Source organism: Bos indicus, chromosome 8, assembly GCF_029378745.1.
Source record: "Bos indicus isolate NIAB-ARS_2022 breed Sahiwal x Tharparkar chromosome 8, NIAB-ARS_B.indTharparkar_mat_pri_1.0, whole genome shotgun sequence".
In the NCBI taxonomy this organism is placed as follows: domain Eukaryota; kingdom Metazoa; phylum Chordata; class Mammalia; order Artiodactyla; family Bovidae; genus Bos; species Bos indicus.
In genome coordinates, this window is record NC_091767.1 from 84,395,270 (window position 1) to 84,419,055 (window position 23,786).

Consider the following 23,786-nt stretch of genomic DNA (forward strand, 5'->3'; position numbering starts at 1 on the left):
GCCCTCTGCCCTGCGAGGGCGCGTCCTGGCCGCCCCGCCCACGCTGGCCCCTGCGCGGCAGTCCGGCCAAGCGCCGCGGAGGGCGCGGGGATGCGCGGGGCGGCGGCGACCCTCCGCCGCAGGGCGAGGCCCGGGGGGCGCAAGGGGAACGCCATGCCCACCCCCGGGAACGGCACAGGTAAGCGCCTCGGGTGAGGTTCTGCGCCCATTAAACAGACGGGAAAAGTGAGGGGCTGCGTGCACAGCCTTGGGTGGGAGCGGGGGGCGGTGGGTTGCACTCTGCCGCTGGGAGGTGCACACCCGGCGGTTAACACCCTCCGGCCCTCTCCGCGGCCCAGCGGGCGCCCCAGCGGAGCTGAAGCCGGGCAGCGAGTGCCCAGAAGCTAGGCGGCTGCGTTTAGCCGCGCACCAGCCCAGGTGTGCGCCCTTTCCCAGTGGGGGCAGCCTCGGGGTGATGTGGGGGATGGCTGCGCGACGGACGTGGGGAAACCAAAACCGGCCTTACCTCGGGGAGATGCTCCTGTTCCTCGGCTAGCTCCTCAGCCCCACTTTACAGGTGGGGGGAAACTGAGCTTGAGAGAGGAGAACGACAGCTGGGCCTGGTGTGTGGCTCCGGGGTCTCCGGAAGGCTGACTGTTATCGTAAATGTTTGATTTCTGGATTGTTCTGTAGGAGATTCGTCTTTCGCCCGCCTTCGGTGTGGGGAAAGCGTCCGAAGCCCGGGGTTCGAATGTCCGCTTTACGCCATGAATGCGTCTGAAATTTAATCCTTTTAGAAACACAGATAAACCCAGACGTTGAGCCCCAGATGTTCCTGGAGGCTCACTTGAGGGCACACAGTCCGCTCCCCCTTAAGCCTGAGGGTCTGTGCACACCGTGCCCCATGCCAGGCGCTGAATTGTACGGGTGGAAGCCGGGCCTGGAGGAGCAGCCTGGCACAGGACACACCCCATTGGGCATGCAGCCAGTCAAGCTTAAAACAGTGACACCTGCCACCCTGGGAGGAATGACGGCTCTGTCTCAGATGGGAAAACAGGCCCAGAGAAGTCAGTCTCTGAGCAGAGGCGTGTGGCTTGGTGGTGTGAAAGCCAAGACCTGAGACCTGCCCCTGGCCTGGTGGGGTAGGTTTTTCTTTAACTCCCTCTGGCAGCCTGATGCCCCGTCCCGAATTTAGTGTTTCAGTGTGTGTGAAGAGAGGATAATGTGTGTGCGAGTTGTGCAGCACCGCCTGGGGAGGTGAGTGTCCACTGTGAGGCACAGGGACTTGCCCAAGATCAGCCAAGGAGAGCGAGGGGGAGACCCTGGCTACATGCAAAAGACTGTTTTCAGAGAACTGTCCTGGGAGAAAAGGGGTCTCAGAGTCCAGTTCTTGCCCTCTATCTAGCCTGCCAGGCCTGGCCCCAGCCCTGCTACCCTGGGGGTCCCAGCCTGTGAATCTTTCCCAGGAATTTGGGGGTGGAGCCCCCCCAACTTGGGGTACATCTGGTCTCACTATCTGTGTGCCTCAGTTTCTCCATATGCTAAGTGGTAGGCCCACTGTTGTCCGGACTCCTCCACATGCTCTGTGGGCGTCCCCTTGGCTTCACTCTGCAGGCCAGCCCCACAGCCACCATGGGCCCGTTTCACGAAAAGACCAAAACCTGGAGGGAGTGGGTGGGCGTTGGTCTCTAAACAGGGCCTCTGTGCCCCTGAGGCCTGGCTCTGGTCTCCCATCAGGGTACAGACAGAGCTGCTGGATGAAAGAGGCTCTCTGGAGCTCAGTGTTCTCCCCTGAGAGATTCAGAGTGGAGGGAATGGGGGCACGGGGCTTGTGCTCTTACTGGGTTGGAATTAACCTGGTCATGTGCTGGAGGAGGATGTACATTTCTCACGTGTGAGCTGACCTGCTGTCAGCAGACTGCCTGGGAGACCCAGGTCTGGACTGGAGTCAAGGACCAGAACTGCAGTAGTTTTGAACCCTGTGCCTGCTTCAGTACACTCAGCCAGGGCGTGGGCCTCCTGCATGTGGCTGTCCCCGATGCTGGGGTCTTGTGGGTGGGAGTGGGGGGAGGTTGACTCTCCATAGAGTACCTGTGCACCGGTACCCGTCACCCATTTTGATTTCTCTTTGAGAAATCCCTCCTGTGGGTTCCTCTTTCCACTTGAGGATACTGAGACTCAGAACAAGGAAGTGACTTTCCATTCCCACAGTGACCCAGGCCCACAGTGGGCGAGTCCAGGAGCCTGCTTCCCCCATCTCCCCATTGTCCCTGTTGTCCGCAGCCATGGCCAGCATAAAAGGTTAACTTATTTACCTCCCAGCGGATGAGGTCAGGGTTTGAGGGCTGTGTTGGCTCCAGGAAGGAGGATAAGAGGGATGGTCCCGTGTCCAAGGTTCCAGATAAAAGATTAACAAGCAAGGATTGTTCTTATCCCCACTGGCCAGGCAGGCTGGGGGAGGCTTGGGCTGGAAGGACAGGGTGTGCAGGCCAGGCCATACACCCACTGTGTGTTAGAGGGTGGGAGAGAGCATTGCCTGGCGCTGGGGAGTGAGTCGGGGGAGTTGGATGCACACCGGATGGGCAGATCTGCCTCTCCACTGTCCAGTGAGTTTATAGGGTTTGCTTTTGTTTTGTATCTTGCCTGCATCAAATCCATTCCTTTTGTTTTTTTCTGTTGTTTTTCCTCTCCTTTGAGATTTATTTGTACATAGAGAAAAAAAGATGAGTTCATAAAGGGTGCGGGGAAAAAAATGCACCAAAGATTGAGGGGTGCAGGGGTCCAGCCAGAGGAGGGCTGGGGGAATGCAGCATCCAGTGTGTGAGTCGGCCGCAAGTGGGCAGGGCCAGGCACCAGGGCTGAGTAGGGCTGGAAGGGAAGGACAGCTGGGAGTTGGGGGTGGGGTGGAGACCAGGTCTAGGAAGGTATACAGGGGCAGCTGGGTGTCGGTGAGGATTTTCAGCAGGGGATGGAGGCAGCGGGATTTGCCTCTTAAACACCATGTTGTAGGGAGGGACTGTTGGGGGCCCAGCTAGAGCGTCTGGGGGTCTCCAGGCTGTGGAGGGTGTAGTGAGGAATGTGAGAAGAGGCTGGGTTTGCAGTGGTTAGGGGATGTCTCTGGAATGTCTCTGGAGCCAGCTGGTGGTTTCTTGGCATATCCTTAGAAGATGGGTAGACTGAAGCCCTCATCATCCTCTGACGCTGTGCCACCTTCCTGCCCCATCTGGCCTGTGTGTCACAAGTTGGGTAGAAAGGTCTTGTGGGGGGCACTGCCAGTGTGTACCTGGGGCCTTCAACAGGTTTGTGGACCTCAGTTTCCTCATCTGGAAAATGGGCCCAGCCCAAAGTGTTTGCCAGCCTTTCAGGCCCAGAGAAGGGATGCAGGACATTCTGTTGGAGTAAGGGGATGGCAGATATAGGTGTCTTGGCAGAGTGTCGTGGTCTTGGGGAAGACTTGGGTCTGAGTCTGGGGGTAGCAGGTGCAGGTATCCTGGATACTGTGGACTTGGGATGGGGGATAGAGTGAGGTATTAAGCCTCCTCCTGGGGGCATTCCTGAGCTCCCAGGCACAGGTTTAAAGTCTCCACCAGGTGGTCCCACTCTTCCTATCACTGACCTGAAGAGCAGGTCACCCTATTTTGCAGGTTGGGAAATTAAATCTGACCAAGTCTAGGACCTAAGCCTAGAGGTGGTGGAGCAGGGTCAGACCTGGTGGAGAGGGTCTGGGGCTGAGAGGGTGGTCCTAGCAGACCAGGCCCACTTGGCTTCTCTGCCTTTGCCTCTCTGCTTGATTGGTCTCTCAGATTACTGGAGTTGAGCTCCTTGCCTCTCAGGTAGGGGAAGGTTCCATGATGTACTCACTGCAGGGAGGGGCCTTGGGCAAGGCTCATCTTCCCCGTGCTCTTTCTTATCAGAGTTATTTCCTCAGACCTTTCATTTTCATTTTTAAAAGAGGACCTGTTTGAACAGTACACTTGTGCTTGAAGCAGGGGCTCCCCGCCTCTGATGGGCGTGAGACACCTGTATTGGCTGGCCACAAATGCAGAGTGTGAAGCCACAGGTCTGGGGAGAGAGACCATGACTCCTTTTAAAGCCCCCACTCTGGGTCTCTCGGTGGCCCTCCTGCCCCCAGCTGCTCAACATGCATTGTAATGGGCAGTGGCATTTTCACTGGGCCTGGGCTGCGAATTCTCTTGAACCTTTCCCTTGAGTCTTCAGTTTGACGCACACCCTGGAGGCATCCACACGTCAGGCCTGTTCCCTTTCTATGGCATCACCCCTCACCCTCCCACCTTGGTGAGATTCCAGGAGGCAGGACAGGCTTTGGGCCTCTTGTGGGGAGGGCTTACTTCTGTCATTGAAGCTATGTGAGCCCCTTGGGTGATGAAATAGCGGCAGTGCTTGTCTCAGGATTGGCATGTCACCATAGCGGAACCCAGCAGCTGTACAGGATGTGGCTGTTGACAGCCGGGCCCTTTTCCCCACGACAGTGGTGGTTTCCTTGCTGGGTTGGGGCTGCATGTCATCTCAGTCAGGCCCCGCCCAGTCTTGCCCACTGCAGCCTTTACGGGTGAGTTGAGGACTGAATTGGTAACCTGGTCACCCCGCAGGTTAAGTGTGGTTTATACCCAGATGTGTGTGTCTGTAGAACCAGCCTGCTGCCTCAGTGTCTGAAACTTTTTCTTCTGTCTGTGACTCCCCATGCCAGGGCCATCTGAGCTGATAGTGCAGGATGTGGATTGCGCTCTGGGTAGGGAGATGGGCAGCCACCCACCCTGGGGGATTTGAGGCAGTCAGATAAATTCAACAGTGATGCCTAAGGCTTTCTCCCCACATTAAAAAAATTTTTTAAACATACCACAGAGGAAAGAATTAATATCCACACATCCCCCAGCTCTATCCTACCCTTAACTTTTCACCAGGTCTGCTTCATCTCGTCTCTTGCCATCTCTTTGTCCCTCCCTCAAAGCATCTTATTTTTTTGATAAAGTTCTAGTTGCATCTTTAAAGGATAAAACACAAGTTTATCCCTTCCTCCTTTTATTCGCCAGGTGCTGGGAAGACAAGTGCCCATGAAGCTCCTACCCCTGCTGATCCCTTCCAAAGGGCCCTCCCTTCTCCGAGGGCCTCATGGGGCTGGGGAGAAAGAAGGTGCTTAGCCACAGAAGAATGGAGAAGTGGCAGCTCTAAATTGGGGAATGGGAAGTGTTGGTTTCCGGTGACCCTGGGGAAGGGGCCATGTGGCTGGCCTGTGGCTGCCCTGCCATGTCTGCCCAGTTCCAAAACCCCAGTCCACTTCCCTGGCTGGAAGGACAACACATGCCCAAGTCCACAGATCCTGAAAAAGAAAAGAGATTTCTCCTGGAGGAGTGCTGATCACAGCTTCCAGCTGTTAGGTTGTCTGTTCACTCATTTGTACATTCATTCGTTCATTCATTTCTCCTTCGGCACCTGTGGAAACACAGTGTGATGATTAATTAAGGGCCTATACTTTGGAATCAAGAGTACTACTGTACTACTCTGTACAGTACTGAGTACTCTGTAGTACTGAACCTCTGTACTACTGGGTACTGGGTGACCCAAGGCCAGTGAGGGTAATCGGGAAATGTCTGACTGGGGGCTCGAAGCCGGTGCTGTGTCCTCCTTGCCCTGCCTCCCTGGGACTCCCAGTTGGGCTGCTTACCCCTTCCTGCCTGCAAGCACCTGCCTGCCCTGCTGGGGGGAGGACTGCCTCTTAGGTCTTCCGGGCTGTGCCCTCTGCCCCACCCCTTTTCCCACAGCCTCACTAAGCTGGTGGGCTGGTGTTTTTGAACTAGACCAGCCAAAAGTAATAACTTAGATTTCAAATTCACACTTCTTTCATTGAGATAAATATTTCCCCTGAATTTTTCTAACAGGCTTTATTGAGGTATTATTCATGTGCCATACAATTCACACATTTGAATTATACACTTAAAGTGTACAACTTGATGGCTTTTAATCCATTCGGATATGTACAACTATCACCACAGTCAATTTTAGGACATTTTCATCACCCCAAAAGGAAGCCCTGCATACCTTAGACTTCACCTCCCAACTTCCCCTCTCCCTTGCCCCAGACAACCACTGATCTGCTTTCTGTCTCTGTAGATTTGCCTGTTGTAGACATTGCGTATGAATGGAATTATACAATATGTGGGTTTTTTGTGACTGGCTAGTTTTGAAGGTTCATCCATGTTGTAGCACGTCAGTTCTTCAGATAATCTTCCATTGTAAGGGTGGACCCTGTTTTAGCTCACCGTTTACCAGTTGATGACCATTTAGGTGGGTTCTACTTTTGGGCTATTATGAATAATGCTGCTAATGAACATTTGTGTTCAAGTCTTTATGTAGATGTGTTTTCCTCTCCCTTGGGTATATTGCTGGGAGGAGCAGCGCTGCGTCATTTGGAAGTGAACTGTTAGAGAAACTGTCAAGTGGTGCCCCATTGACTCTCCCAGCTGCAGTTTGTGAGGGCTCCGGTTTTTTATGTTCTTGGTACACCTGTTATTTTTTTCGTGTGTCTTTTTCATGGTATACATGAAAAAGTACCTCCCTGTGGATTTGGTTTGCATTTCCCTGAAGCTAGTGATGTTGAGCATCTTTTCATGTGCTTGTTGGTGGCCACTGGTATATCTTTATAGAGAAATGTCTGTTCATATCTTTTGCCCATTTATAAATTAGGTTATCTTTTTAGAATTCAGTATAATAATTTATACACTCTAAATGCAATCCCTTTTCAGACAGATGCTTTTGTAAATATTTTCTCCTACTCTGAGGGTTGTCTTTTCACTTTCTTGGTAGTATCCTATAAAGCACAAATTTTTTCATTTTAGTGAAGTCCAATTTATCTATTTGTTTTGTTGTTTGTCTTTAGGTAATCATTGAGAAACCATTGCCATTGGAAAGTCAGGAAGATTTACCCTTATGTTTTCTTCTAAGAGTTTTTATGGTTTTTATCTGTTATATTGAGATCTTTGATTCATTTTAAATTAATTTTTTATATGATATAAGGAGAGGTCCAACTTTCTCCTTTTGCATGTATATATTGTTTTCGTGGCACCAAATTGTTGAAAAACTATTCTCTTCCCGTTTAATTGTCTTGGCATCCATGTTGAAAATCAGCTGATTGTAAATAGGAGTTTATGTCTTGAGTTTAAACTCTTGCATTGGCCTGTGTGTCTGTCTGTATAGCAGTGTCCTCTGTTTTCATCACCATAGCTTTGTGATAAAATTTGAACTAAGGAAATATGAATCCTCCAACTTTGTTCTCCTTTTTCAAGATTGTTCTGTTTGTGCTACTCTAGGTCTTTTTGCCTTTCCTTATGAATTGTGGAACAGTTTGTCAGTTTCTGTGAAGGTAGCAGCTAGGACTCTGATAAGGGTTATGCTGAATTGGGGTTATGCTGAATAAGGGTTAAGCTGTTAAGTGAGCAGAGGAGCATTGCCATCTTAAACCATACTAAGTCTTCTGACCCCCTAGTATGTCATGTATTTCTATTTTTATAGGTCTTATTTAATTTCTCTAAACATGCTTTGTAATTTTTTAGTCTCAGTTTTACCTGAACTTCTTTTGTTAAATTTTGTTCCTAAGTAGTTTATTCTTTTTGATGCTTTTGTAAATGGAATTGTTTTCCTAATTGCATTTTTAGTTTGCTCATTGCCACTGTACTGAAATACAATGGATTTTTGTGTGTTGATCTTGTATACTGTAATCCTAATGGACTCATTTATTAGTTCCTGTAGATTTTTTTAGCAGAAGGAAATGGCAACCCACTCCAGTGTTCTTGCCTGGAGAATCCCAGGGACGGGGAAGCCTGGTGGGCTGCCGTCTATGGGGTTGCATAGAGTCGGACACAACTGAAGCGACTTAGCAGCAGCAGCAGCAGCAGGGATTTTCTAGATATAGGATCATGCCATCTAATAGAGAAGCTTTGGTTCTTCCTTCCTAATGTGGATGCTATTTAATTTTCTTAATTAATTGCTGCTCACTAGTTTGGGACCATTTCCATTTTTTTCTTTGTAACGTAACCATTTTTTCTGTTGTGACTTTTGTCTTGCGTAAGTGCTGTTTATGTAAGAAAGATGCTCCCTTACATGTATGTTGCAAATGCCCACACTCCTTTGTTCTGCTGTTGATTCGGAATCTTAAGCTGTGTGTCAATCCTGTCTGTGGGTTCCCTCTCAATCTATGGGTGCTGGGCGGGTCAGCCACCTCTCTAAGCTTGGTTGCTCATGTTAAACTGATATAATGACTGTTGTTCTCTGCAGATAGTTGAGTGCCATATGAGGGCCAGAATTGGGGTCCTTCTTGACTAGATGTTTCTATCAGCTATTGTTAGTGTGACACCAACGGTGGACATCTCAGACAGGGAAGCCCAGATCCTCCCAGACGTGTGGTTTACATGACAGCCATGGCCTAGCACCCTTCCACCCCATCCCCCTCAGCATGTCATCCAGCCTTGCTGTGCTTCAGTTTCCCCATCTGTGAGGTGGGTGGTCTTCTCATATGGCTCAAATACAGTGAACCATCCATTAGATGTCCAGTGTTGTTTGTACTGTTCCAATGGTCAGTCCCCACTCCCACAAGGACCCCCCAGCACAGACTCCTCCCTCCAGCCTTTTAGCCTAATGAGGCACCCGCCAGGTTCTTGGGAGGGTGGGGCTAGTGGGTGGACTAAATGCAGCTTGGCCAACCTCTCCCAAATGACGTCTCTGAGTGTTGCTGCCCCACACCAAGGGTCTTGGGCAGCCTTGGCCTCCTTGAGGGCAGAACGCAGGCCTGAGGCTGAAGCCTGGCTCTGTCACTGCCCTGTTAACACCCTCACCCTAAGTAGGGCAGGGCCAGCAGGTTCATGCAAGAGGTGGCTTGACCTTCTTGAGCCTCGATTTCCCTTCTGGACAGGGCTGGTTGTGTGCAGACATGTGAGGTGCTATCACGAGGCATATGAGTGCATGTTTGTGACCCCTCTGAGTGACAGCCATGGCCCTTTGGGCAGTTTCAGGCATGCTCTGTCCCCACAACCTGTATGACACAGTGTCCCATGCGTTTCACAGTGGACCCCCTGTGGGGCTGCTTCCACGTGGGTGTGGATTTTGGAGGACTCTCCAGCCTACTACATATGTCCTGGGTATGTATTTTGAAAACAGAACTCACAGAGTTTGCTGGTGAATTGGTTGTGGACTGAGAAAAGGAAGTCCAGGTAGGTTCTAAATGTGAGGGCTAGAGCAAGTAAAGGATAGAGGAACTGGTGGCTGACATCATAGTTAGAATAGGGGAGCCAAGTGATGAGCAGGTTGGCCAGGGCAGGAGCTTGACTGGGTGTGGCAGGCTGAGTGGGCTTTAGGACGTCTATGCCTGGTGCCCAGCACACGGTCCTAGCTGGAGGCATCCAATGGAGGTCAGGTGCAGCGTTGTCTTAGGTTGGTGTGGAATAACAGGGTCCTCAGCCTGGGCAGTGCTAACCCCTGTCCCAGTCCCCACCCTTGCTCCCACCTAGCAAGGGAGTTGAACATGGATGTTGCCTCTGGTCAGTGTTGCCACAGACACAGGCCAGACAACCAGCTCAACCAGTCTCCCTTTTGTCTGAGGCTAACCACTTTATACACCAGAAGTACAATCAGAAAGTTCCAGAAAAGCAGAAGGAAGAGCCTCTTGCACTCGGGAATGAGGAGGCATGCTCCAGAACATCGGTAGCCGCTTCGTTCCATCTTCTTGAAGGCCAGAAGCAACGCACACATCCATCTGTCAGCAGGACAGGGAAGCACGCAGGGCATCCACACAGAGGGGCTCTGCTGCTGCTGCTGCTAAGTCGCTTCAGTTGTGTCCAACTCTGCGCAACCCCATAGACGGCAGCCCACCAGGCTCCCCCGTCCCTGGGATTCTCCAGGCAAGAACACTGGAGTGGGTTGCCATTTCCTTCTCCAATGCATGAAAGTGAAGTCGCTCAGTCGTGTCCGACTCTAGTGACCCCATGGACTGCAGCCCACCAGGCTCCTCCGTCCATAGGATTTGCCAGGCAAGAGTACTGGAGTGGGGTACCATCGCCTTCTCCACAGTGGGGCTCTGCTCCACCGTGAATACGGACAGCTTGGCAATACACGCAGCACGCCGCCTCTCGTGCTAAGCGAGGGAAGCCAGCACAAAGGACCCGTGATGTGTCTGTCACACGTGTATATTGAGAGGGTGCCCAGAGCCTCCTTGTGTGCTTCAGAATCTCTGCCTACAGCATACGAGCTGTGCTACTTCAGGAAATGGTTAAACCGCTCTGTGCCTCGGTTTGCTCCCCTGTCAAATGGGGAGGTATTTTGTGGATTGATGAGTTAATACATGTAAAGCATTTAGAACAGCGCACAGTAAATTCTGTATATGTCCTTATATGAGGACATCATTGTAACACTTGAGGATATCATTGCTGGCACTCATGTCAGATATACTCTGATTAACTGCACTGATGCCCATAGTTGGAGATGTGGGTGCAGACAAATATCTTGTTATAGAAATCCTGGCAGCATATCCTAAGTACTTACTTTGGCTAAATTCTCAGATTTATATACAAGCATAACGGTCTTAATACGCTTTACCAGACTCTGTCCAGAAAGATTTGGGTCTGCACCGCCATCAGCAAGTCAGGGAGGAGTTGCTCCCAGGCCCTTGCTAAGTTCACATGTGGTTTTTGTTTGTTTGTTTTTACGTTTTGCAGGTGGAGGAGTGACAGATTAGCTCTCACTTGAGGTAGTGTTTCTTCAGTGACTCTGAGGGCTTCCCAGGTGGTGCTAGTGGCAAAGAACCCGCCAATGCAGGAGACACAAGGGACTTGGGTTCTATCCCTGGGTCAGGAAGCCCCGCTGGAGAAGGGCATGGCAACCCACTCCAGTATTCTTGCCTGGAGGATCCCATGGACAAAGAAGCCTAGCGGGTTACAGTCCATAGGGTCACAAAGAGTCGGATGCCACGGAAGCGACTTAGCACACACAGTTACTATGAAGGCAAGCATTTTCTCATGTCTGTGAGCTACTTGTTTCTTTGAGTAGCTTGTTCACACATCAGCTCATTCTGTTTTACTTGGATGTTCAGCTTTTACTGATGTGTTAAGATCTCTTTGTAAATTACGGGTGTTGAACTTTCGTCCTGTGTTTTCCAAATATCTTTTCCTAATTTCTTCATCTGAATTTGCTTTTCAGTTATTGTTGCTGTTCAGTTGCTAAGTCGTGTCCAGTGCTTTGTGACCCCGTGGACTGCAGCACATTAGGCTCCCCTGTCCTTCTCCCAGAGTTTGCTCAAATTCTTGTCTATTGAATCAGTGATGGCATCTAACCATCTGATCCATCTCCTTTTCCTTTTGCCTTCAGCAATTCCAAACATCAGAGTCTTTGCCAACGAGTTGACTCTCTGCGTCAGGTGGCCAGTTATTGGAGCTTCAGCATCAGTCCTTCTGATGAATATTCAGGGTTGATTTCCTTTAGGACTGAGTGGTTTGATCTCCTTGCAAACCAAGGGCAAGAGTCTTCTCCAGCACCACAATTCAGAAGCATCAATTCTTTAGTGATCAGCTATGCAATATTGTTCTTTACAGCATTGGACTTTACTTTCACCACCAGACGTATCCACAGCTGAGCAGCATTTCTGCTTTGGCCCAGCCTCTTCATTCTTTCTGGAGTTTTTAGTAATTGTCCTCCGCTTTTCCCCAGTAGCGTATTGGTCGCCTTCTAGCCTTGGGGGCTCATCTTCTGGTGTCATACCTTTTTGCCTTTTCATACTGTTCTTGGGGTTCTTGTGGCAAGACTACCCGAGTGGTTTGCCATTTCCTCCTCCAGTTCAGTTTCAGTTCAGTCGCTCAGTCGTGTCCGACTCTTTGCGACCCCATGAATCGCAGCACGCCAGACCGCCCTGTCCATCACCAACTCCCAGAGTTCACCCAGACTCACGTCCATCGAGTCAGTGATGCCATCCAGCCATCTCATCCTCTGTGTTCCTATCCCCTACCGCTAGGGGGTCCCTATCCTACCCCTAGCCCTAGCCCCTACCTCCTAACCCTAACTCTATGCTCCTGACCCTGCCTGAGATTCGAACTCCTGACCTACGGACCTGCCTGCCTACCTCCCTGCCTGCCTGACTCTACCCGCTATGCTACCGCGGCTTGCTTTTTCCTCCTCTAGTGAAGCATTTTTGTCAGAACCCTTCACTATGACCTGTCTGTCTGAGGTAGGCCTGCACGGCCTGGCTCATAGCTTCACTGAGTTATGCAAGCCCCTTCTCCACAACAAGGTTGTGATCCATGAAGGGGTTTTCAGTTATTAGGGAAGGACAAAAGTTTGTGTTTTTACTTTTCATGAAATCACATCTGTCAGTCTCTCTCCTTCCTTTTTTCCCCCCTTAATTCTGCCTTTTGAGCTGCACTTGGATAACAGTTGTCCTTTTGCTTTTATTGTCTTTAGATGTGTGTTTCTTTTATCAACACCGTGGTCTTCAGCACCTCTAGATTCCACTTAATGTAGGGATTACACTTTGGCCACGTGGATGCCACTGTCCCTTGTCTGGGTGACTGTGTGACCTTCTCCAAAGCACGTATGGTCGTTGGGTCAGGTGAAGTCTCCCACCACGCCCCTGCCCCAAGGGTGGGGTCTCACATTGTCTCCCCTCTCTTCTCTCCTAGGCATGTGTGTGCAAGTGCAGCAGCCCCTGCAGGGCACCTTCCAAGTACTTCGTGGGGACGGCACTTCTGTGGGGACTGTCATCATGTTCCACTGCCCCTCAGGCCACCAGATGGTGGGGTCTGGCCTCCTCACCTGTGCCTGGAAGGGGAACATCGCTGAGTGGTCTTCAGGGACCCCCATGTGCAAGAGTGAGGCCCATTCTGCCTGAGCTGCCCCCAACTCAGCAGTGCCCCCTGGGGGGAGTGCTGATTTTGTCACATGGGTGGCATGGGTGTCCACAGAGAAGGTTCCATGGGTGTCTGTGTAAGGTCCTGTTCCCAAGGCTGGTGGTCCCTTGGGGCTCCATGTCTGCAGTGTAGACTCAAGTTCTAGTAGCTGCTTCAGATTCTAGCGCTGCCACTGACTTAGCCTGTCATCTCCAAGAGGTGACTCATGCATCTGAGCTAGCACTTTATCTGTTAAGCAGAAAACTGCATTCATTCATGTGTTATTTCATGCACAGATACAGGAAACCTTAATAGGATATTCCATGTGCCAAGAATTCTAGGACTGGGGAATGGGATTGCCTGGCCGTAGGGCTCAATCTGGAGGAGGAGATGGTTTTCTGTATTTGCTATACAGGGTGTTGAGGAATAATAGCTAGCACAGCATTTTCCAAAGTGAAGCTACATATGTTGTGTTAATTGTGTTGTGCATTGAAAAGGGCTCTGTAGTCAATATAATTCAGAAAAGACTGGGTTAACAGGCAGTAGGACTTCTCAGAGCCTTTAAAATACTCATGTGGTGGTGGAATCTCTGAGAAGGAGAGTGTCTCTTAGGATTAGACTCCAACAAGAGATAGAAAACCCAAGATAATGAGGGTTACCAAAGTAATGGGGGATTATGAGAGGTTTTTCTTGCCTCTGGTCCTCAGGTGGGCAGTCCAAGGCTTGTATGGTGCCCCATGGTGGGGACCCAGGCCCTTCCCATACTGTGGCTCTGTTGGGCATGACTTCAACTGCGTGATCCATGTAGTTGTTACAGGATTAGTTGCAGGGCAAGAAAGGCTCTTAGAAGTTGTCCCACACCCCTGCCCCACTGTTCACCACTGTCCAGAATGGGTCATGTGAAGGGAAGCTGTGAAATGTAGTCTTCAGTCAGGACGGTCAGTGTGCAGTTAGGGCAGAGGGACTAGGAAATGGAAAGTGTGGTCTATATCTACTACATGGGAAAATATGCAGTGTTGTTCAAATTAGGATTCTGGGCCTCAATTTCGAGAACATCCTTTAGAACCTGATAGAACTAGCACTTGGCACATAGATGATAACATGCCAAAGGCCCTTTGACCCCAAACACTGAAAGTGAAGTCGCTCAGTCGTGTCCAGCTCTTTGTGACCCCATGGACTGTAGCCTACCAGGCTCCTCTGTCCATGGGATTTTCCAGGCAAGAATACTGGAGTGGGTTGCCATTTCCTTCTCCAGAGGATCTTCCAAACCCAGGGATTGAACCTACGTCTCCCACATTGTAGGCAGACGCTTTACCATCTGAGCCACCATTGGTGTTTTCCTTTTTTCCACACCTTCCTAGAAAGTGACCTAAGAAGGCACATAGGCCCCCAAAGGGTTTTCCCAGCTTGAGGCATTGTGAAAATAGACCATGTGTTGTATACTGTTCTCTGGTCTCAGGAGTCCAGTCTACAGGGGATGGAGCCAAAGAGACCATCACTGAATTCCCTGTCAGAGCTTCCCCCAGTATGCCACCAAAAACTTAGACACTCACCGAAACCTTGCTCAAATACCCGCTTCTCGGGGGCAGTCTTACCTGGTAGTCCTACCCCTACAACAGTGTTCACAGACCTTCACCTCATCTGTCAGTACCTCCCTGGCTTCCCCATGGAACAGGGCTCCCTGAGGGCAGGCTGGGCCCAAGAGCTGGTCTTGTCTCCCTCACAGCTGTGCCCCCCTACGAAACCTTTGGCTTCAAGGTGGCCGTGATCTCCTCAATCATCAGCTGCGCCATCATCATGCTCATGTCCATGGCCTTCCTCACCTGCTGCTTCGTGAAGTGTTTGAAGAGGAGTGAGCAGCGGCGATCTGACAGGTACAGTGACCTGTCACTGCTGCGGGCACTTGCTAGTCACGGCGGGACCCCTGGGGTGTCAGGGAGTGGGGCTGCTGGGATCCTGGCGTCTTGCCGTTCACAGAACATCTAGGCTGTGCAGGGCGCATGGCTCACTTGTTTGGTCTTTTGTAAGACAGGTGACAGGTACACGCGGGATTTTCTCCTTCTGCAGACTGTGCACACCCCCAGCGTGTGCTCTGCTGTGTGTGGACGTGCAGGGCTGACCACACGATGGTTAACTAGGGCCTGCAGGTGGAGTCTGGCTCACCTCTACTTTTCTTCACAGAAATTTATCCTGTTTTTGTGTGTGTGTGTGGCGGGTGGGGGCGGGTATTTTTTTTTTTAAACAGTGGTAAAATATTTACAACATAATAAAAGTTACCATGCGAGCCATCTTTCAGTGCACAATTCGGGGGCATTAGTTATATTCACAGTGTTGTGCCATCACTGGCTTGATTCTTTGCAACAACTTTCCACCACCTGTCTTTGTAAGTAGTTTTTCTGGCACTTACTCATCATCCACGACTGCCTTCTCCCTACAGCAGCAGAACGGTACAGCCCTAAAATACTCACTCTTGGCCTTGCAGAGGCTTGCAGGTAGTGTCCTGGACACGCTCACACCTGACTGTCTTTCCCCCATCTCTCCCCAGGGCAAACCAACTGTGGCTCCAGCTGAGAAGCAAGGATTTGGAGACGGTACAGGCTCCCTACCTCGGCCTTAAGGGCCTCAACAGTGACAGCAGCATCAGTGGAGTGTCCAGGATCCAGCCTGTCCAAGTGCACGACAATCACAGCTTCACCACGTGGGCACGGGCAGGGCAAGGAGGGCGGTGGGGCAGTGATAAGGGCAGGGGAGTGCCTGGCTTGGCCAGCGAACCTGGACACCAAGGGCACTCACAGTCTGCGCATGCTGTGAGTCCAGGCCCACCAAGGCCCCAGCTCCCATCTGTAGGACAAGCTGATGGTCCTTCTGCAACCTGTGCCTGGCCCTGTACCCTAGGACCTGGAGCTGCCCTCCACTACATGTCTTGTCACCCCTTGTCCAGAGAAGGAAGCTTCTGGAAATGAGTATTACCCTTCACCAGGACCCACAGTGCCCTGTCAGTTTGCTCTGTCCTCCCGTCTCTCCCCCTGCTCCTCTGTCTCTCCGTTTCTGTCTCTCCTTGTCTCCCTTTCAAAACACACACTCACTTTTTATGAACCAGTACAAGGACATTTTTTACATGCTTTTTTTTGACTCAAGGAGTCTAATCTTGGCTGAACATGGACTGCAGATAGAACATCTCCCATTGTTGTTACCAGCTTTGAGTGAGCACCCTCTGTCCCAGGGCTTCCTGGTCTCTGGGCTCCTTAAATCAGGCAGGATATTTGTCTTCGGTGGTGTTTCCCTTGGCACACTCAAGGCCAGCGGTCTCCTACAGACTCTGTATTCTGGACTGTCTTGGTGTTCCTGCGTGACTCACTTGGGAAGCATTTCTGGTGCAGGTGCCCCATGGGTGGTGCTGGTGTGAATCACGGATGTAGGCTGGGCTATCGCCCTGCAGGCATGAGGTCTGGGCCCTCTTGGCTGAGATGAGCCTGTTGTCAAGTGACAAAGAGGGTTCTGTTAAGGGTCACTCTGCTGCCCCATGACCCCTGACCTGTAGCCTTAGCATCCAGGGATGATCCAGCCAGAATCAGTTTTGGCCCTGGGGGTTATGGAATAATGATTTTAATTCCATTGTGATTCTGTTATTCCCTCTATGAGGAATGAAGATGGATTTTGTCTTATCCTTCCTTTCCTTTTCATTTTGTTTTGTTATTTTTGTATCACTCTGAACTCATAGGTATTCTTTTCTCAAACTTTAAAAAAAAAATTTATTAATGGCTGTGCTGGGTCTTCGTTGCTGCGCGGGAGCTTTCTCTAGTTGTAGCAAGTAGGGCTACTCTTTGTTGCAGTATGCAGGCTTCTCTTTGTGATGGCCTCTCTTACTGTGGAGCGTGGGCTCTAGGCTTGCTGGCTTTGGTAGCTGCAGCACCTCCTCTCTCACACAGGATGTTCTGGCCCACTGAGTGCTTTCTCTGCCCTGTCCTGGCATCGCAAGGTCAGCTTCTGCTCATTTCCTCAGTCCATCCCCACAGGAACCTCCCAGGGAGCCAATTGCTTGAGCCTGACACCTGTCTGTGTGACAACTGCTCATGCCTCATTTTCCACCCTTGTACAGTGAGGATTATGGTGGGCCTCACTTCTTGGCCCTGTTGAGGTGATATGAGTCAGTGGGCTCGACTGGGCCCAGAGTACAGTTTCAGTGAGTGCCAGCCATTGTTGTTAATTCTGCTCTTGTCCCTGGTACGCATATGAGGAAACTGAGGTGGTAGAGGTGGTGGCCTGTGCAGGAGTAGCAAGGGCCTGTCTGATCCCATGTCCACACTCAAAAGCACTGGGGCTGGCTGACTCCTGGAGTGGTAAGGCCTCTGGGAAGGAATTGACTTCCTAACTCCTTCCCTTGAACTTCGGACACACATTAGGCCTACATCGTGGTGGCCATGGCAGGAATGCCACCTTGCAGCCTTTCCACCTGACCTGACACGTTGTGTTGCCATGGCGGTCTGAGGCCCCTGGAGCTTCACTCCAAATACTTCAAGTGCTGTGCTCAGGTTTAGGTAAATGCCTGTACTTAGAGCTGTTTTTCTTTGAGATGGCATTTTAGGGCGATCCTAGGAACAGATTGTTTAGGTCAAATAAGTCTGAATATTTTTATTACCAAATTCTTTCTCCAGGAACCCAGTGCCAGTTGAGCCATTTTTACAGCTAACCATTGCCAAACGTTAATGATTTGTTTTCCATCACTTCCTTAGCACGTGTGAGTTACATCTGTGGTTTTCATCAGCATTTATTTGATTAACATTGAGAAAGAGCATTTTCTCCTGCCTTTGCTTACCAGTCGCATTGCTGGTTTTAGTCATTTTTGGTTTGCTCTGCTGAATTGCCTGATGTTTTTTCTCATCAATACTGGAAGCTTCATGTACATTGTAGAAGAGATCCTTACCCATCAGCCAGCTGCAAGTACTTTCCTTTTTATTTTAGTTATTTTCAGATTATGTGCAGGATATGTTGGTAGTGCATACCCTTTTCATACAGTCATATTTCCTTGGCAGGTTTTGGAGCTTCTCCATTGCCCCCTGCCCTGTGACACCCTCTCCCCATTATAGACCTGTGACACACTTTCTGGTGTCTCAGTTGGGAAGAGCCCCAGTGGGATAGGGGAGGGAATTGCTGCATTTCAGGATGTACCATCCTAGGCAAGATGCCCCAGTTCTCCCACTGATTGGTGGTGAAATCATCTTTAGTAAGGTGAGGTTTGCCCCTCGACCTTACTTTTCTTTCATAAATGCTTCCCAGCACTCACATTGTGCCAGGCACTGTTCTGAGCTTTTCCAAACATTACTTGTTCTAACCATAGGAGTAGGAACTATTTTTCTATCCCATTTTGAGAAATGTGTCCAGAAAAACACAACTGCTAAGCATGAAGCTAGGTTTGAAGTCAGCTCCAAAGTCAATGAACTTGCTTACTAAGCTGATATTCCTTTCTGCTAATTAATTAATTTATTCACTCACGTATTCATTGAACCAACAGATAATGTAATTCCTAGTACTTCCTGGAGCTTTCCTGAGGACTAGATGTGGGTGGGAACAGAAATCTGGGAAAGTTTCCTGGAAGAAGTGCTGCCTGAGGTGAATAGATTGGGAGAGCCTGTATTGGAGAGAAGGAAAGAGAGAGCATCTTAAGGGGAAGAAGTAGCCAGGCAGCCTCAGGCAGTAGAATCCAGTATAAGTGGGTAGGAGCAGGACCAGGTGGACAAAGGTGGGGGCCAGGGTTTGCTCAGCTTGGAAAATGGGTGGGTTTGTGGCTTGGGGGCTAGAGGAGGCCACAAGGGAACTGAAGATCTAGAAGGTAGGAGATCTGGCCCCAGAGTGCCAGAGGAGAGCCTGGCAAGAGCAAGGGTGTCCTCCAGAATGTTCCTGGGGCCCCAGTGTCCCTTCTCTGCCTAGGGCATGCTGTTTCCACATAGTTTACACTCACTCTGAATAAGCTTTCTTCTTCTAGAAAGCCCCAGGAAGGTGGGTGTGCTGCTCCTTGAATCATCCTTCTTGTATGAAGGAGGGACTTGAGGCTCAGGGAGAGGCACCTATGGAGGGGCTTCCCTGGGTGCAAGGCAAGAGGAAACGGGCCATCGCCTTGGGGCAGCAATCTCTCCCAGACCCATTGCAGACCAGGGCCCGGGTACCCAGCATGGGGGCAAAGTTGGAGTTAAATGGAGTCCTCACTCTTCCCCCAAGCTCACACTTTCTCTTCCTGCAGAGACCTTGGCGAGGGTACCAGAGAGCTAGCCAGCATGGCCCGAGGCATGGACAAGGACTTCTGGACTGCTAGCGGCCCCACCAGCTCACCCTGCTCCCAGGTGATGGTGCATACAGCAAACCCAGGGCAGATTCTGCCTCCCTCCAGGCCAACTGTGATGCTCAGACAGCCTGCAGCCTATGTCCCAGGGTGACCAAAGCGGAGGCCAGAGCCTGCCCTCCACAGTGGGAAGGCCAGGACGACCCTACCAGCTGACACCTGCATCTCGACATGTGTCCAGCTCAAGATTGGTCAGTGAAATCAGCTTCCGGGCTTAGAGATCCCTCAGGGCATTGAGTTGGGGACCCTTTCACGGGGTGACCTGTCCCAGGGGAGCCCAGCCATAGTTGTTTTTATAGACAGGGCTCCTTAAAACCACCACTGAGGTTCACAAAACCAGCTGCAGCCTCCATCTAGTGAGGCCCCTTTGAAGAGACTGGAGGACATTTTAGGCACGTCTAGTTTTGCATAGCAGAGTGGAGGAGATGGCAGCAGACTCCTCAACAGTTACAGCTGGCTGCCTTGTACCTACAAGCAGAGACCCAGCTGGGATGCTGCATCCATTATCTGTAAAGTTGTGGCAAGGGGTATGAAATAAACAATTCTTTGAAAAACAATAAAGGTAAGAATTACTGTCTCAGTTTTCAATCCCTGTGTAACAGAGCCTCAAGTGTAGCAGCATAAAACTGTAGTTTCTCATTATTACAGCTTCGGATTCCAGGACTGCTGGGCTGGGCTGGCCAGTGCTCACAGCGCCTCCTCCATGTGCTTGTGGTCAGCTGGGTTGCTGCCAGGAGTCAGCAGAGACCCGTGAAGTGGTGACCACCTCGAGTGGCCAGGCCTCCTCACATCATGGCAGCTGGTTTCCACAATGCGAGTCCCAAGTGCAAACCTTACCTTTCAGGGCCTCCGAAATCATCCTCGGTCACTTCTGTGTTTCATTCAATGACGGGAGGTACTTGGACTCCACTTCTCTCCTGAACCAGTTGAAATCTGACTTCCAGCCTTCTGAGATTTGGGGTGTTGATCTGTCTGGCCATTGAGGAACCTCATTGGTGTTTGCTCTCTGAACTTTCCTGCTTCCTGGAGGCCCTGCAGTCACTCTTAGGCTGTAAGGAGAAGAGCCTGACGAAGAGCTGGTGGTCCTGAAAGAGCCTGTGCTACCCTGAAGCCACATTTGTCATGGTTTCCGTCACTAACAAATACATCTTGATACAGGTTACACGGGGCAGTCCATCTGTCCTGATTCATGTGGAAAGCCTCCAGCAGGGGCAGCTGGGTGGTTCCACATTTTCAGCTGCTACATTGGTGCCAACATCCTTTCTGGTCTGGGATGCTATTCCATCCAGTGGGTTCCAATGAAGAATTCTGAGGCCTGAAGGTGTGTGTGGTTCTCCAGTGAGGGAAAGGTCATGCAGGGGCCACTGGGGGGCAAGCCCAGACCCAGCCCTCAACCAGATAGTGCAGCATTCATGCTGTGGGGGCCCCTGGTAGACTCAGGCCCTCTCCAGCTTTTCTGGGAGGGGCAAGTAGCCGCCCTCGGCTGTGTGCCTCCAAGGGTCCTGTGGGCTCAACTTTGTGGGGCCAGGCAGTGGTGGAGGGTCCACCCTGATCCTGCGGAGTGCGTGTCAGGGCATATGGATGCTGTCCGAAACCACAGGCCCCTCATGGAGGGCTTCAGCAGCTCTGTGCAAGGCTCCGAGTTCGGTCACAAATGCTAACTCCACCAGGCCCTCTCCATGTCTTATCAGAGTGAGGTGGTGAGAAGCTGCCATGAGGGTTTGAGGGAGTGCCTTCAACAGGAAGTGGTGCTTTGTCCCTGGACCCTGGGCTACTGGAGCAGAGGCCAGGAGGGATGAGGTGAAGTGGAGCCAAGAGGATGGCGCCACCCTGCTCCAGCACCCAAAGCTACTGGAGCAGAGGCCAGGAGGGATGAGGTGTAGTGGAGCCAAGAGGATGGCGCCACCCTGCTCCAGCACCCAACAGCTGAGAGTTACAGGAACAGGCATCCAGATGGCCACAGGGTACTGCAGGGGTGGGAGGGAAGCAACGTGGTGCCCAGCTGGAGAGAGTGCTGGCTGGACATCAGAGTCATTGCTCAGGAGAGCTAGAGGGGCATGAGGCCTTAGTGGTGCAGCTCGCTGGGCCCTGACCCGTCTACCCTGTGGCCAGCGGTCTCAGCTGGATTGGGAGATGAGCTTGCCAAGGAGCAGGAAGAGAGCAACATTCTTTCACAGGCATTTTAGAGCAGAGCGCTTCACTCAGCACCAGAGAAGCGGAAGGGGGAGCCAGCTCCAAATCTCCCCTAAAAGGAAGAAAGGAGTGAGAACACCTTTTCTTGCTTACCAGGCTTACCCTCCATGGACAGGCCTTAGTACCTGCTGTCCCCTCTGCCTGCAACACTGCCCTTACATGCCACATGGCCACACTTGCCTTCTTGGCTCAAGAAACAGCCACTTTTTATATCAGGATGGGCGAGACTATGGTGCTGAAACTGACAGCCCCTGATTCAGTCAGCTCAGGCAGCTCTAACAATTACCACAGAATGGGCAATTTAAAAAATAGAGATTTATATCACATGGTCTTGGAGGTGAGAACTAAGTGCTGGCTGCTTTGCTTTCTGTTGAGGGCTCTCTTAGTGGCTTGCAGGTGGCCCCCTTCTTGCTATGTCCTCACGTAGCCTTGGAGTGTGTCCAGAGAGAGGGAGAGAGTACTTTCTGATGTCTCTTCTTAGAACACTCATCCTATGGGGTCAGAACCACACCGTTCAGACCCTGTTTTACCCTAAGTGCCTCCTTAAAGGCCCACCTGTGATACATAGCCACAGTGGGAATTAGGGCTTCAGTATATGGATTGAAGGGAAAAAACACTCCGTTCATAACAACCCCCGAAGTCTCAGGGGCTCAAACAACATCACTTACTCCTTGCTCAGATTGTGTGTCCAGTTCAATCAGCAGGGGCTGTGCTCAGTGGAGTTGTAGGGCCCTCACCTCGTGGAGCACCCCTTTCCGACTTTCACCTCCACAATCTGCAGGAACGAGAAGGGATGGTAGAGCCTCTTTCACCAGCAGTGGAGGGGACACGCCCCACTTCTGTGTAGGACACGTCGACCAGACTGACCTCGGGCCAGCAGGGTGACTCTCCTGGGTGTGCAGAAGGAGAGGGAAGAGGTACAGCAAGAGTCCCACCAGGGCTACCGTGTCATCCTGCATCAGCTCTTTAACATTTGGTGCCAAGATCCATGGTTTTCAGTTGCTGTGACAGGAACTTTATCAGAGAAACACCAGCCAGCCCTAAATACTGGAGCAGTACCATTCTTGTCACCAGAAGTAGCTGTGAAGAATCAGACTATGATGACCCAAGGGAGACTTCATTCCCCAGCAGTTGGGGCACAGCAGTTGGGGAAAAAACAAAACTGTGCCTCATGTTGATTCCTCAACAATTTGGTTAGCTGTGTGTCACATTTATGCACTGCTGGGTAGTGAGTCATCCCCAAACTCGGTGGCTGTAGACCGCAGCCGCTGACTTGTCATCTGTCCTAGCGCTGTGGGTTCTTGCTGGCGTGCCTCCCCCACTGCTGCAGGTAGCAGAGTCCAGGGCTGAGATCTCCTGAAGGTGATCACTCACAGTTTAGTTGACACTAGTTGTCGGGGACCTCAGCTGGGACTCTGGGAGGAAACACCACACATGGCCTGAGTATTCTTTAGGGGTGGGGGCTGGGATTCAAGGGTAGATGTCTCAGAAGTGGGAAGTGGGGGCTGTTGGTTTCCTACGGCCTGGGCCCAGACTATTGCCAGGCAGTCCTGAGGCAGGAGGTAGATGCGCTCCAGGATAGGTATTTATAACTGGCCTCCTATTCACACCTCCTGGGGTGAGAATAAGATGAGTTCCAGGTAGAATATTCATAACCAGCCCCCTGTTTACATTTGCTAAAGCAAGAAACAAATGGGCTCCAGGACAACATATTTATGACTGGGTTCCTGCCTATATTTTGAGATTTATACCTCAATATAAAAACCAGCACAGGAATAGAGTAAATAACCAGACACTGGGCATTTTTATGGCAGGGACAGTGGGACTAAACCCTCTTAAAAGATGAGGACATCATGTATTTCCCATCCTTGGGGCAAAGGAGACATTTCACATGCAGAAAGGCTCCTTGGGGTCAAAAGGAGGGGCATCACCCCATAATATGTGATGCTAATATGTGGATCACATAGACCGCTGGGCTGGAACCCATCTTGGAAAAAAAGTTGCACATACATCTTGGGGAGGGTCCTAGGATTGGTCAGGTGTGGAAAAAGAAACCAGATAATTGGTAAACAAAACGCTGGAAGAACTGTCCTATATAAATGACTTAACCACCTCTTTTCTGTGCTCCTCCTCACTAGGGGGAATGCCCACACACTTTCTCTCACTTGCTTCTATTTTAACTAAACAGTATCTCTACGTGCTCTCCCACTTGTTGTTGTGCTATGTCTCTAAATAAACTTTTTATCTGCATTTACAATTCTTGCTTCAGTGAGAAATGCAGTTTTCACTGGGGGCAAAGATCCAGGGAAAAATAGCTTCTAGCCTCTAGCCCTAGCTGGTCTGCTGGCTAGGATTCCTGGTTTTCATCCAGACTCAGTTCAGTTGAGTTCAATCGC

At 50.8% G+C, this 23,786-nt stretch overlaps 1 protein-coding gene across 1 annotated transcript; it reads left to right on the top strand.

The window, feature by feature from the left end:
• Positions 1-3: 3 nt before the first annotated feature.
• On the top strand, positions 4-19,785 carry SUSD3 (sushi domain containing 3). The gene is made up of 5 exons (XM_019966584.2): positions 4-178; positions 12,654-12,842; positions 14,587-14,734; positions 15,406-15,558; positions 19,099-19,785. The coding sequence occupies exons 1-5, from the start codon at positions 91-93 to the stop codon at positions 19,289-19,291; spliced, it is 771 nt and encodes a 256-aa protein (XP_019822143.1). The 5' UTR covers positions 4-90; the 3' UTR covers positions 19,292-19,785.
• The last annotated feature ends 4,001 nt before the right edge of the window (positions 19,786-23,786 follow it).